The 13,349-nt window shown below is 32.9% G+C and overlaps 1 protein-coding gene across 10 annotated transcripts in view; it reads right to left on the bottom strand.

Moving 5' to 3' along the window:
• Positions 1-13,349, bottom strand: part of PIGN (phosphatidylinositol glycan anchor biosynthesis class N) — a 237,312-nt gene that overhangs the window by 56,939 nt on the left and 167,024 nt on the right. For all 10 annotated transcript variants that reach the window (XM_074279043.1, XM_074279041.1, XM_074279039.1 and 7 more), the window contains 4 exons: positions 12,236-12,335; positions 12,044-12,136; positions 10,913-11,004; positions 5,944-6,052 (listed from right to left, as the gene is read on the bottom strand). In XM_074279043.1, coding sequence (XP_074135144.1) covers positions 5,944-6,052; positions 10,913-11,004; positions 12,044-12,136; positions 12,236-12,335 — 394 coding nt within the window. The remainder of the gene's footprint in view (positions 1-5,943; positions 6,053-10,912; positions 11,005-12,043; positions 12,137-12,235; positions 12,336-13,349) is intronic.

Genomic DNA, 13,349 nt, shown 5'->3' with positions numbered 1-13,349 from the left:
ACAAGATAAGCACTTTACAGCTTCACAACAACCTTATGAAACAAAAACTATGATTATCATCCCCCATTTTACAGGTGAGGAAACTGGGGCAGCTGGGCTAAGTGTCTTGGCCAGTCATACAGCTAGTATGTGTCTGAGGCCAAATTTGAAATTGTCTTCCTGACACTAGGCCCCATGTTCTGTTTACTGAAAGCTTTCTTTAATCATTTCTTATAAAACAATAATATTCAATCACATTTATACACCAATACTTGTTCAGTAATTATCTAATAGATGGACACATCCTTTCCCAGTTTTCAAGTTTTTACCACTACAAATAACTGTTCTAAATATCTGTACATCCTTAGAGTTTGTTTTGCTTAGGATTACTTTCTCTCTTTTTCTTCCCCTTCTCCCCTTTCCCTTTTGGTGTAAAATATATTTCTATACACAATCGTGTGTGTGTGTTATGGGTTGTAGCTTCTAGGGGAAATTTCGCAATAATCCTGAGGCTCCCTCGCCTTAGAAATGCTATAGTTCTAACGATCTGTTTGTCAATAATCCCAAGATCTCTTAGCCTTAGGAATACTATAGTAATATGGTTATATATTTATTCCCCTAGCTTTTAGGGATGATATAACAATAACCCTGAGGCCTTGTGGCCTTAGGACTATAATCCTACAAACATTGCTGATCATGAGAAAAACAATCTGTTGGTTAGTGATAACAAGTTCATAAAATAATAGTCCCATCCCATAAAATTAGCAAATAAATAATATGAAGTTCCTAGTCTCTTTAACTTTTTTCCTATAAATTTATCTTCTTGCTCCTGGTTCTTTGATAAATTCCTTTGGAACTTCAAATGGTGTTACAATTATAATAAACTTTGCTCCTTAACTTGGACATGAGTTCGAGACTGCAAATTCTTTTGAGATTCCTCATAATATCGCTCTGAAACCCCAACCTTTTGGGGTTTGAACCTCACATGTGTATGTTTGTATTTTTTTTCTCTCTTGACTAGTTTAATTGAGAGTGATGTTCAAATGTCACCCATTCTCTCCACCCATTCTTTCTTGTTCACATAGACAACTTATTGTATACCTCATTTATTTGAGATAATCTTTACCTTCCTTTCCTTCTTTCTTCCTCCATATTTTCTTTTTTATTTTCCTTTCCATTCTTCTTTTATGATTACAAAGACACAATAGAACCAGGCTCTTTGTCTAATTAAGACTCCCTTAGATACAATCTATGATTGCTATGAATAATGAAAGCATTCTAAGGGGACACAAATATCATCTCCCTATATTATAATGTAAGTACTTTATCCTTGTATAGTTTTTCTTATAAAGCCTTCATGTTTCCATTTTTATGTTCCTTTTGACCACTGTATTTGCGCTTCAAAATTTCCATCCAATTCGGTTTGTTGTTTTTCTTTCATAAGGAATGAATGAACATTCTTTTTCACTAAAGCTCCATTTCCCATCTTATCTCCCCCCCCCCCAATAGTATTATATTCGTTATTCGGGGTAAGATATTCTTGGTTATCAGTATAGATCTTTTGCCTTCTAGATTATCTTATTTCCAGGTCTCTGTTCTTTTGTGGTAGTGGCTGCTAAATAATGTGGGATGGCTCCTCAGTAATGGAATTCTTCCTGGTACTTCACAGTAAGTCTTTTTTTAAAGTCTTACTTAGATATTCTAGATTTTGATGGCAATATTCCTAATTTTGGCACTTCTTTTCAGAAAGTGATGAGTAATTCTTTCTACTTCCTCATTGCCCTCTAGGTCGAAGACATCTGGGTAGCTCTATGATTTTTTGAAATACAACATCTGGGGCATTTTTAAAAATCATGGCTTTCAGGTAGGCAAGTGATTTTTTAAATGATCTCTATTCAATCTGTTTTCCAAGTTACCTCTTAGTCATGTAATGAAAGAAGGCACAGACAAAAAAAAAAAAAACACATAAAAATGTTCCTATACACTGTACAAGTTTTTGCTCCTTTGTGCTGGATTTTTCTTATTCTGGCATATAGCCACCTTTTGTACTGGTATTTTTAAGTAGCCATTCCTGGCTAGATACCACTTTCCCCAGTGACCATAGATCTCTCTGTCTCCTTTATGCTGACCTGAGCTTGAAAAATGGCCCCATTGTATTTGGATTTCCCAATTGTCATATGGATCAGTGTGCTTTTTAGATCTATTTGGAATTTTTAATTCTTTCTGCCATCTTGGCTCTGCCTCAGGGATATATTATCAATAGACTGGCTTAAGAACATCATTGAAGGGAGACAATAATTGCTAAGATCAAGGATGGCTGCATCTAGACAGGTCATGCCTGCCTACCTTGCTTTTTAACAGGGTAGGTAGGTTAGAAACAAGGGGAATGAGATAAGCACAATATGCCTGTAATTCATAAGGCATATCACAAAATCCTTCATGCTATTCTTGTGAACAAGAAGGGAGAAATTAGATGATGGTGCAATTTGGGAGATTCAGAAGTGTTTGAATGATCAGACTTGAAATGCTCATCCTCTGTAGGGAAAGATAATCTCTGATTGTCTCTATGTTGTTTACATTTTTATCAGAGACAAGACTCTAGGTATATGTTGTTTGTTTATCATTTGCCAAATTTTCAGATTGCTAATATTTTAGCTAATATAGCTAAACATTTAGAGCAGCACAATGTAACAGAAAAAACACTAACATCAAAGGACCAGGATTCATATTCTAGCTTTGATAGCATAGTCAAGTCATCTAAACTTTAGGGGCCTTATATTCATCATCTGTAAAATGTAGGGGTAGGACTAGATGATTCATCATGACCCTTTCAGCTCTACTTGGCTATGAAATTCATTAGGTGACATTTAATAGTGATAAATCTGAAGTCCCACATTTGGTTTCAAAGAACTAATTGCACAACAAAATGATGGGGTAGAAGAGGTCAGATGACATTTTTATATAACAGCAGCTGGAGGGTTTTACTGGACTGTATATAAGTTAACAGTATGATAGAAGAGCCAAAAATGCTAACTCAATATTAGGCTCCAGTGAGAGACACAGCATCAGGAGGGAAGAAGGTGAACAAAATGATAAGGGACCAGAAATCATCCCAGACAATGATTACTGAAGGGAGTGGATGTGGTCCCAATGAGCATTTATATGGCATCTTCTATGTGCTAGATGGGCAGGTAGGTGACTCAGTAGATAGAACGCCAAGCCTGGAGTCAGGAAGACTCATCTTCTTGAGTTCAAATCTGGCCTTATATACATATAAGCATGTGATATTCGGCAAGTCACTTGCCCTGTTTGCCTCAGTTTCCTGATCTTAAAATGAACTGGAAAAGAAAATGATAAACTATTTCAGTATCTTTGCCAAGAAAACCCCAAATGGAGTCACAAAGAGTTAGACATGACTGATAAACAATTGAACAACAACATGTCCCAGACACTGGATTAAGTAGGAAGAGCTCTCTTTATTAAGTATTCCTAGACCCATCATGTGGAAGAAGGGTTGTATTACTCTGCTTGTTCTCAGAAAACAGAGCTAGAGTCATGGGGAAAAGTTAAAGAAAGGCAATTTAAGGCTCATTTCTCTATAGAGAACTGACTCAAATTTGTAAGAATACAAGCCATTCTTCAATTGATAAATGGTGAAAGGATATGAACAGACAATTCTCGGATGAAGAAATTAAAACCATTTATAGTCATATGAAAAAAAATGCTCTAAATCACAATTGATCAGAGAACTGAAGTACCACTACACATCTCTCGGATTGGCTAGGATGACAGGAAAATATAATGATAAATATTGGAGAGGACGTGGAAAAACTGCAAATACATTGCTGGTGGAGTTGTGAATGGATCCAACCATTCTGAAGAGCAATCTGGAACTATGCCCATAATGCTATCAAAGTGGGCATACCCTTTGTTGCAGCAGTGTTTCTACTGGATCTGTATTCTAAAGAGACCTTAAAGGAGGGAAGGGAACCCACATGTGCAAAAATGTTTGTGGCATCTCTTTTTGTAATGGCAAGAAACTGGTACTTGAATGGATGCCCATCAGTTGGAGAATGGCTGGATAAGTTATGGTATATGAATGTTATGGAATATTATTGCTCTGTAAGAAGCAATCAGCAGGATGATTTTATAGAGGTCCAAGGAGATTTACATGAACTGATGCTAAGTGAAGTGAATAGAACAAAGAGAACATTATACACAGTAACAATAGATTGTATGATGATCAATTCTGATGAACGTGGCTCTTTTCAACAATAAGATGATCCAGGCCAGTTCCAATGATCTTGTGATGAAGAGAGCCATCTACATCCAGAGAGAGGACTGCGGGGAGTGAGGGTGGATCACAACATAGTATTTTCACTTTTTTTTGTCATTATTTGCTTGCATTTTGTTTTCTTTCTCATATTTTTCTTTTTTGATCTGATTTTTCTTGTGTAGCAAATAACTGTGGAAATTGTATAGAAGAGCAGTACATGTTTAATATATATTGGATTATTTACTGTTTAGATGAGGGGGTGGGAGGAAAGGAAAGAGAAAAATTTGGAATACAAGGTTTTGCAAAGGTGAATATCGAAAACTATGGAAAAGCTTAAAAAAAAGAAAGGCAGATTTAGAATTGATATATGGAGACAAAAATTCCCTCCAGAGCAGCCTCCAAATGTTTTTTGCTCTGGGTTTTCTTCATCACTTATCTCAAGCTGAAGTGTGGAGAGTACTTATCATCAACAATCAAGGAGGGATGGCTTCATAGAAGGGATTGGACCCTTTTGCGATTCTTTTCAACCCAAGTTCTGTGAATTCTGAGCTTCCGTTTCTTTTACCTTACATTGATGTTTTTAGACCTCTTTCTCTGTTTCTTACTTGTCTACTAATCATAGTGAATGGGAAATTTAAAAGAAAAAAATTTGGATCTGAAAATTATTCAGATTTTTTATATCATTTTCCTTTCTTTACTTCACTTTTTGCTACCCAGACACAGGAAAAATAATAAGACCTTGTGTAAGTAGTGAAAGTTACAACATTGATTTTTTTTCCAAGTTACTCTTTTAGAAAGTCAGTTCAATAGAAATAAGAAAGATAAAGATCATCTCTATAGCTAAAAAGGATTTCATAAACCATCTAGAAAAACTCTACCATTTTACAAATAAGGGAATTGAAATTACTTGTCCACAAGTAACAAGAAGAAGAGGCAAAGCTTGAACTCAAGGCTTCTGACTCCAGAGAAATGTTCTTTTTAATGAACATTTTATTGATATTTTTATGGTTTTTTATGATATTTTTAAATATTAATTTTATAATATTTTTAAAATGTGAAATAAATGTTCAAATGTAGGAAATGTTAGCATATTCTTGTAGCATTGTACACGTCTCACACTTCTAAAATATCATTTTATAAAAACAAACAAAAAATAGATTTAAAATAACTAAAACCCACAATGGAATGATCACTTCAGAAGTTATCACCAAGGATGAAAAGTGAAAATCCATTCATTAATGAATAAAATTTCCTGTGAAATTATCATGGAGACAAGTTTAAATTTTGCAAGAATAGGAAATGCATTCACACCAGTTTCTTATCTGCCCAATTCTTTCATGTATTGTAGTAAGTGCTCATAAGCATCTGTTTGGCTGAACAGAACTGTAAATTTGTACAGGATATAATCTAATTCCCCAGTATTTACCAGTTCAGGTAGAGGTTATACATAAACAGAATGGCAAAACCAAAAGGACTTTTGCAGGTTAGCAATTGGATGACTTTATACTCACAGCATTTTTATTTGACTTTGATCCCTTTCTGACCTGGGGACTCTTTGGAAAATTCAGCAGTATAAAATATAGAACTGCCATCATTTGAAGTATTATTTAAGTTTAATTTGAAATTGGAATAATTCTTCAATATAAAAATTCTGTAATTATATATCATGATAAAGATTCAGAACTTACCTGACACAGATGTACTGGCAGATTTTCACTTATGTATTTCTTTTTGCTTTTCCAAAGATATACAAAGGATGACAAAGAGATCAAAAAAATGAGCAAACCTGCTCCTATTCTGTGAAAAGTAAAAAAAAAAAATACTTTTATGAATTTTCATGATATTTTCTTTTTTTAAGATTATTATTTCTTTTTTTTTTGAAGCAATTGGGGTTAAGTGACTTGCTCAGGGTCACACAGCTAGGAGGTGTTAAGTGTCTGAGGTCAGATTTGAACTCATGTTCAAATGCCAATTGTCAAAAGTCAGGTCCTCCTGACTTCAGGAGGACTTCACTGCACTAATTAGCTGTAACCCTTGTTATATTTTCAGAGCATCATCTATGTACAAGGTAATGAAGTTCTCTGTACCTTATATTTATAATGAAGTACTCAACATTTGCCATGAGCAAAAGCTAACCATAAAAAAAATACTCTAGTCTAATAATTGACACATTCTGAACAGATAAAGGCAAATAGGTGTGATTTCAATCAGGTAGGTTTACCATATCACTTTTACATGACTTAAAATTGCTCTATGACTTAGTAAATAAATCCAGGGCAGTACTTGAGGCATAGAGAAATTTAAGTTACTTGTCCAGGGTTATGCAAGTGGTAAATATCAGAGCTGGGATTTGAATCAAAGTCCTCTTGACTCATGGGGTCACAGATTTGTAGCTAGAAGAGACCTCAGAAGTCATTTTGTCTTACCCTCTTAATGAGGAACTGAGGGATACACAGATCAAGTAACCTTTCCAAGAAGCTAGTAGCAGCTTCTCTAACTCTAAATCCAGCTTTCTGATCTACCCCAAATACAGAACTCTGTCTCTTTATACTCCTCTATTTATTGGCATAGATTTTTTAAAGAATATTTCTAGAGAACTGCATAAAATCAAAAATTTAATATCTTAAGTCTTGGTCAGATCTATTTTTAGAATGTTAACACTTTATTAATAATAAATAATTGTGGTCATTTTCAACAATGAGATGAACCAAATCAGTTCCAATAGAACAGTAATGAACTGAACCAGCTACACCTAGTGAAAGAACTCCGGGAGATGACTATAAACAACTACATAGAATTCCCAATCCCTCTAATTTTGTCCGCCTGCATTTTGGATTTCCTTTACAGGCTAATTGTTCACTATTTCAAAGTCCGATTCTTTTTGTACAGCAAAACAACTGTTTGGACATATATACATATATTGTATTTAATTCATACTCTAACATATTTAACATGTATTGGTCAATCTGCCATTGGGGGGGGAAGGAGGGGAAAAATTAAAACAAAAGGTTTGGCAATTGTCAATGTTGTAAAATTACCCATGCATATAGCTGGTAAATAAAAACTATTAAAATAAAAATAAAAATAATTAATAATCCTTCTTCAACTGTATAATGGCAAACATACACACAAATTACACACACACATATATATATATAAACACTCATTGTAAACTCATCAAAAGCAGGAGCAATTCTAACTTTTTTTCTTTGATTCTCTCTAGTATCTAGTATGGTGACTTATACATAATAGAGTATTGAACTTTAAATCCTAGTTCTTCTATTTACCACCTATGTTTTGTCAGGTGAGTCATCTTTACCTCTATAGGCCTCAAGTGTTCTCATCTATAAATATGGTACTTAGATTAAGCGGCATCTGAAGTCACTTCTAGCTTTAAATCTCTGATCTGATAGGAGGAAAGTAGAAATATCTATGATTCTCCATTTAAACATTTATTAAATAAGGTCATAAATACTTATGTTTAGAGAAGGAATAGATCATAGAGGCCATCTAGTCTGACCACTTCATTTTAACAGATGAGAAAACTGAGAGACAGTAATCAAATGATGTGCTCAAGGGTCACATAGGTACCTGGCAGCTCTCTCTCTGCCTTCTATGTTCAAATTACCATCCTGAGCTTTGAGAAAACAAAGAAAAAGACAAAATACATGTATTTGTATTTATTATGGATAGAGTGCTGGGTCTGGAGTCAGGAAAAATTTAGTTCAAGTCTGTCCTCATGCAGATATTGATTTAAATAGCAGAGATGTTAGATTCTCTGATTTGGTAACTTTAATAGCAATATTTTTTTTTTGAGGCAATTGGGGATAAGTGACTTATTTAGGGTCACAAAAGCCAGTACGTATCTGAAGCAGCATTTGAACTTAGGTTCTCCTGATTCTAGCTCTATCCACTGTACTACCTTGCTGCCCCACCCTAAATATTTTTCACATTAATTTGCTTCCAAAGTCTTACAAAGAACAGAGGCTAAGACAGTTGAAGAAGTGTATGAAAACTGATCATAAAATAGGAGATAACACCCTAATATTTCAAAATGAAGAAGTGCCCTATAAAGCCTACTTGAAAACAAATAAAAAGGCCAATCATTTAAGAATTCAGCAATCAGAATAGGGAGCCAGTAAAGTTTCAAACAATATTATACTACCTAAATATTATAGTTCTTTTGTCAAAATAGATTTTTTTTTTGTTTTAGTCACAATTTTTGTTTCTTCTTCCTACTTCTAATAATATTAGCGTAAATAAGAAGGAGAACTCTCTTTAGCCTATAGATAGAATTTCTTCTCACTCTAGCATGTTAAATCCTGCAAAAGTATTTTTGCACTATTTAAGCAGGATTGGCAGGTAGGGAGAGAACTGATATAAAAACAACAGAAGGCATTCAAAAAATGTGACAGTGAGAATGAAACCCCAGAAAGAGTAATAAGTGGATCTAAGTGAAAATAAAAATTGTTAATAACAAGAAAATGGGACAAGGTAGAGAAATATTCAGATAATTAATATGCTCTTTCATTTTATTGTCTCAAATTTTCACATCTCTCAAAATTAATGGATAATTTTTTTTAACATTTTAACAAATGTTTTAAGACCCTAAAGAAATATGGTTTAGATATTTTAATATTTAAATTAACCTCCAACCTCACTGATATGAATGTTTTTGCCATCATTAAACCAATGCCCCCCCTTCTCATTCTATGTGACTCTATTACGTATTCTCCCATAGAATCTCCACAGCTGATCTTCTGAGGATGCCAACAGCCTTCTTTGAGGGCTTTTGACATCTTGTACATTCTGGGGGAAGTACTCAGTTGTCAATCTGTTATCTGCTATCCTCCTACTTCTTGACTTGTCTATCTCCTTTTCCAATTTTATATTTCCTGGATGATCTCTCTTTTTGGCACTTCCAGGGTACAAGTTATCTTCAAAAACACAAGGCAGCATGTTTGTACTTACCACCTATTTCTCAACTGCCCTACAAACTGTAACCCACAATTTTAAATCTTCAGAAACTATGGTATTCCAATATTTCCAAACAAAAGGAGAGAATATGAGAGCTAAAAATATGAATGTTTGTGTCATCTTGAAAATATCATATTTCCTATATGAAATACCAAATATTTCTTATATGATGATATTTGATATTAGTGATATGATATTTCCTATAGGAAATGTGGGCTATATTGTTCTTCTTATTCAATTTAGGGGCCAGGTCATTGCTTATAAATATTCTTGAGAATACATGGCTATAACTTAGCTCTTGTGGCAAGATTTTACAGACTTGTTTTTTTGTCTACTGAACTTGCTGTTTTATGAGGCAATACTACTAGTAAAGTTCTGCCATCCTCCAATTCAGTGTTTTACAAGTAAGTTTGAATTCAAAACTGGTTTTGCCTTGGTGGCCACATTTTTCTTTAAAATACATTAAAGATATGTTGGTGAAGTTGGTTTCTGGATTTTTTTTCCCCTACTCAGTTTTCAACTGTTTTATAACACTTAAATTTCTATAGGAAAGAGTAATAATTAAGGTCAATAGTTTTGTTATTTCTCCATGGTTTATATAAATAGATCAAGTTGAAAAGGTTGCAAGTATATTCAGATATATCTTCTCATATTCTAATATGATATTGATTTTGACATTTGCTATAATTGTTGATCATCTGACAAGTCAAATACCATTTTTTAATATTCAAGAATTTAGTTGAACCTTTTGCTGTACTATTAGATTTTCTAACGTGAGACATTTCCTGTTTCCTAATTCATATATAATAGGAACAATAATTCTGCCCACTTCTGTTAAAGTTATTACACAATAAAAATGTCATTTACTGTATTTTTATAATTGTTTTGCAAAGATTCTTTACACTGAAAAAGGTAAGGAATCACTTAGGAATCACATGCATACCACAAATTCATAGTTTATATACAACATTCAGAAAAAGAAGAGAGTAATGAGAGTGATTACATAGATGAGGAAATATAAAAGGAAATAAGGATAACTGAATTTAAGTCTCCTCTTGCCTTCTCTCCAAAGGAAAAAGATAATTAGATAACAGTTTTAAAGTAACATTATTATGCTTTAAAACAGCTTTCAATGTCATTGCCTGGACATGCATACCCATTTTCCAAAGCTACTTACATTAGAAAAAAGGAAATTTATTTAAAAGTAGCATGAGATATTAAGATTAGAAAATATTTCTTTACAGTGAAAGTGATTAAATGTAGAAAGGTTTGGTCAAAAGAGTTTGTTGAGATTTATTCTAGAGCAGTCTCTAAAGAAAAATGTTTTCAGTTAAAATAGCTTACATACAGTTCTTAAACTACCTAAAGTCGAGGGATGGACTAAACTGTTTCCAAAAATTGGCAGATATCAACCTCAGCTTAGTACATTTAGTACATATCATCTTCGCAATAAGTGGCTTTTTATTCAGGTACTAAGTAAAGTAATTTTGACTGGAAATGCAGAAAGAGTCAGTGGAACCTTCAAGATTCAAAACTTATAAGCAATGATATCTATAGATGCTGTATGATTCTATAATCTTCAATTCCAGGTAACTTTTAATGCAAGATTAAAATTCAAAACTCAGCTCAGAATGTTTAAAAGGAAAGAAAATTATATTTTAAAAATAATATTGCTCTTACACTAGAGTGATATTTGGCTCACGTCCTACAACAGGCAGGAGAGGAAATACTGCAAGAAGTAAAGAGAAAAAAGTCCAACCTAACGATGTTATCTGAAACAAAGAAAAAAATAACAAATCTTTTAGTTATCTTTGGATAAGCACAGGAAAGAACTAAATAACAACTAATTTCTATCTTTGTTGTTTTATAGAACTATGTTTTTAGGACAAAAATGTTAAAAGAACTCCAAACTTTAATGGTATTTATGCAAAGCATTTTGAGTGTACCTATTTTAAAATAACTGGTCTAACCAAAATAAACAAATTTTGCATGCTATATAGGAAATATAAGATTATGTTCTTGAAAACATATGGCTGAGACACAAGATAAAAAAGTCAGGAAGGATCAAGTCAAATGAGGTTATTAGAATGTATCTTTATTCTCCTTCCGCCTCTAGCACAAGAAACAACCAAATAGGGCTGGAAGCAATGAGCATGGGGTAACTTGTCATTTTCTACAGGGCCATAGGAGAGATTTAGGCTTAATGTTTAAAATTATAACCTCTTAAAATGATTTTTCTTTTTCCAGAAGAAATTAAAGCATTTTCACATTTGTTGCATATCCATAGTAAGTATTAAAATTGTTGATAATGGTTTCATTTTGTCTTCCTAATAGTTCTTCAAAGTAATTTGGGACAAGTACTGATGAAGAAAAATTGAGATTTTAAAGATTGAATACACAGTCTTAATAGAACCTAAGTTTCCTAATTCCTAATACTGTGCATTTTCCATTTTATTACATTGTTTGTTGTAAGAGACTCCTTGGGTGCAATATCATCTAACCATCTAAGGTTAAAGGAATTTTAAACAAATAATTCAAAGAATGACAAGTCAAATATATTTTCAAATTGCTTCAGACATCATTTTGTTGGTTCATTTTGACATGAAAGACTAGAAGAATTAGTAGATAGCTTAAATATAGCCTTAGTCCTTTAATGATAGGAATTATAAAATCCAGAAAAGTCAATAATAGGCTAATAAAAATATTCATCTGCTCCAGAAAAAGAGACATCACATTCAGTTTAGAAAAGTGGGAAGACAAAATAATTACTCATTTACCAAATGTCAAAATTAATACAGGTTTATACTATACCTTTGCTTGAATCCAGAGTTGTGTGAAAAATGGCCAGAATGCAAATGCAATAAGACCAGCAGTAAGCATGTAGCGGTAGAAAAAACTGAGAACCTAGTAAGACATTGTCAAAAGAGATGGGCAAACATATTATTTAATATTCATAATATATCTTTGAAAATTGAAAAATATAGTAATAAGATATTTACTTACTAATATTTCAATCCCCAGGGTGAAAACCAGTAAAAACACAACTGAATACTTTCCAGAAAAGGTCAATAATGATGCAATCAGATCTTGAATAACCTGGAATCTGTTGTAAAAGATAATATCAGATGTTTAAGTTCTTTTAAAAAAAAAATTAGGTTATATATTAAATGGGACGTGGGTAGAAGAGGTAAACTGAGGCTCTCAAACATTATACTAATATAAATAAACTCTGGCAGGTCCAACTAAGCTGAAATCGAGTCTCCTTGTATGAGCTGACAGTCTATCATCCAGGAATCGAACCAATTGAGTTTGGAGAACCTCTTCACTAGAAATCTGGCCAGTAGTTAGGAAATATTTGGCATTATAATTCATGAGGAACTGCCTGCTAACATATAGAGAGATTATAATCTACATCAATACAAAAGGAGCACCTGTTGAATTGCCCAAATAAAACATGGATCATTCATAAGGGCAGAAGTATAGAAGAGAAAAAAATGTTGTGTTCCAAACCAGTAGTCAGGTTAAATTCACAATTCATTGTTTAAATTCTAGGAACAATTCTAATTGAAACTATCATGAAACATCCTAACCTAAAAGTTTTTGTCAAAATGTTAGTTTTGACTTTTGGGAGAATATACTTCATGGTTTTGCAATACAAATTTGATTCCACTTTCAATATTGCTATGTAGCTTTTGGATATAGAATAAAATGTGAAATAAAACACAGTGAACACAGATGCACTGTACAAAAAAACAAATGACAAAGTTCTTTGAAATCATCTTATAACCATCTTATAACCCTAATTATAACAATATGACCAAATGATTTTGATTCTCTGGTGGTCTTTAAATTTTCTATTCACTGTAACTTACTAAATTCGCTAAATTTACACTGAACTAAATAATAAACTAGACAAAGATTTTGCAAAAATATAATGTGATTTCAAACTTGGGTATATTTCCAATAAAATCTATAGATTTAACCAATTCATTTTTATGGGGTGGATGGATCTCTTTTTGTGCATTTATTAAATATGGTCATTACAAAAAGTTATCATCACCCAGTCTTTAAAAAGTTCTCTATGAACAAAGACTAACTTAAAATGCCATATGAGAAT

Source organism: Sminthopsis crassicaudata, chromosome 1 (assembly GCF_048593235.1).
Source record: "Sminthopsis crassicaudata isolate SCR6 chromosome 1, ASM4859323v1, whole genome shotgun sequence".
NCBI classification, from domain to species: Eukaryota; Metazoa; Chordata; class Mammalia; order Dasyuromorphia; family Dasyuridae; genus Sminthopsis; species Sminthopsis crassicaudata.
The sequence above is the reverse complement of the archived record's forward strand: the minus strand, read 5'-3'. Positions and strand labels throughout refer to the sequence as shown.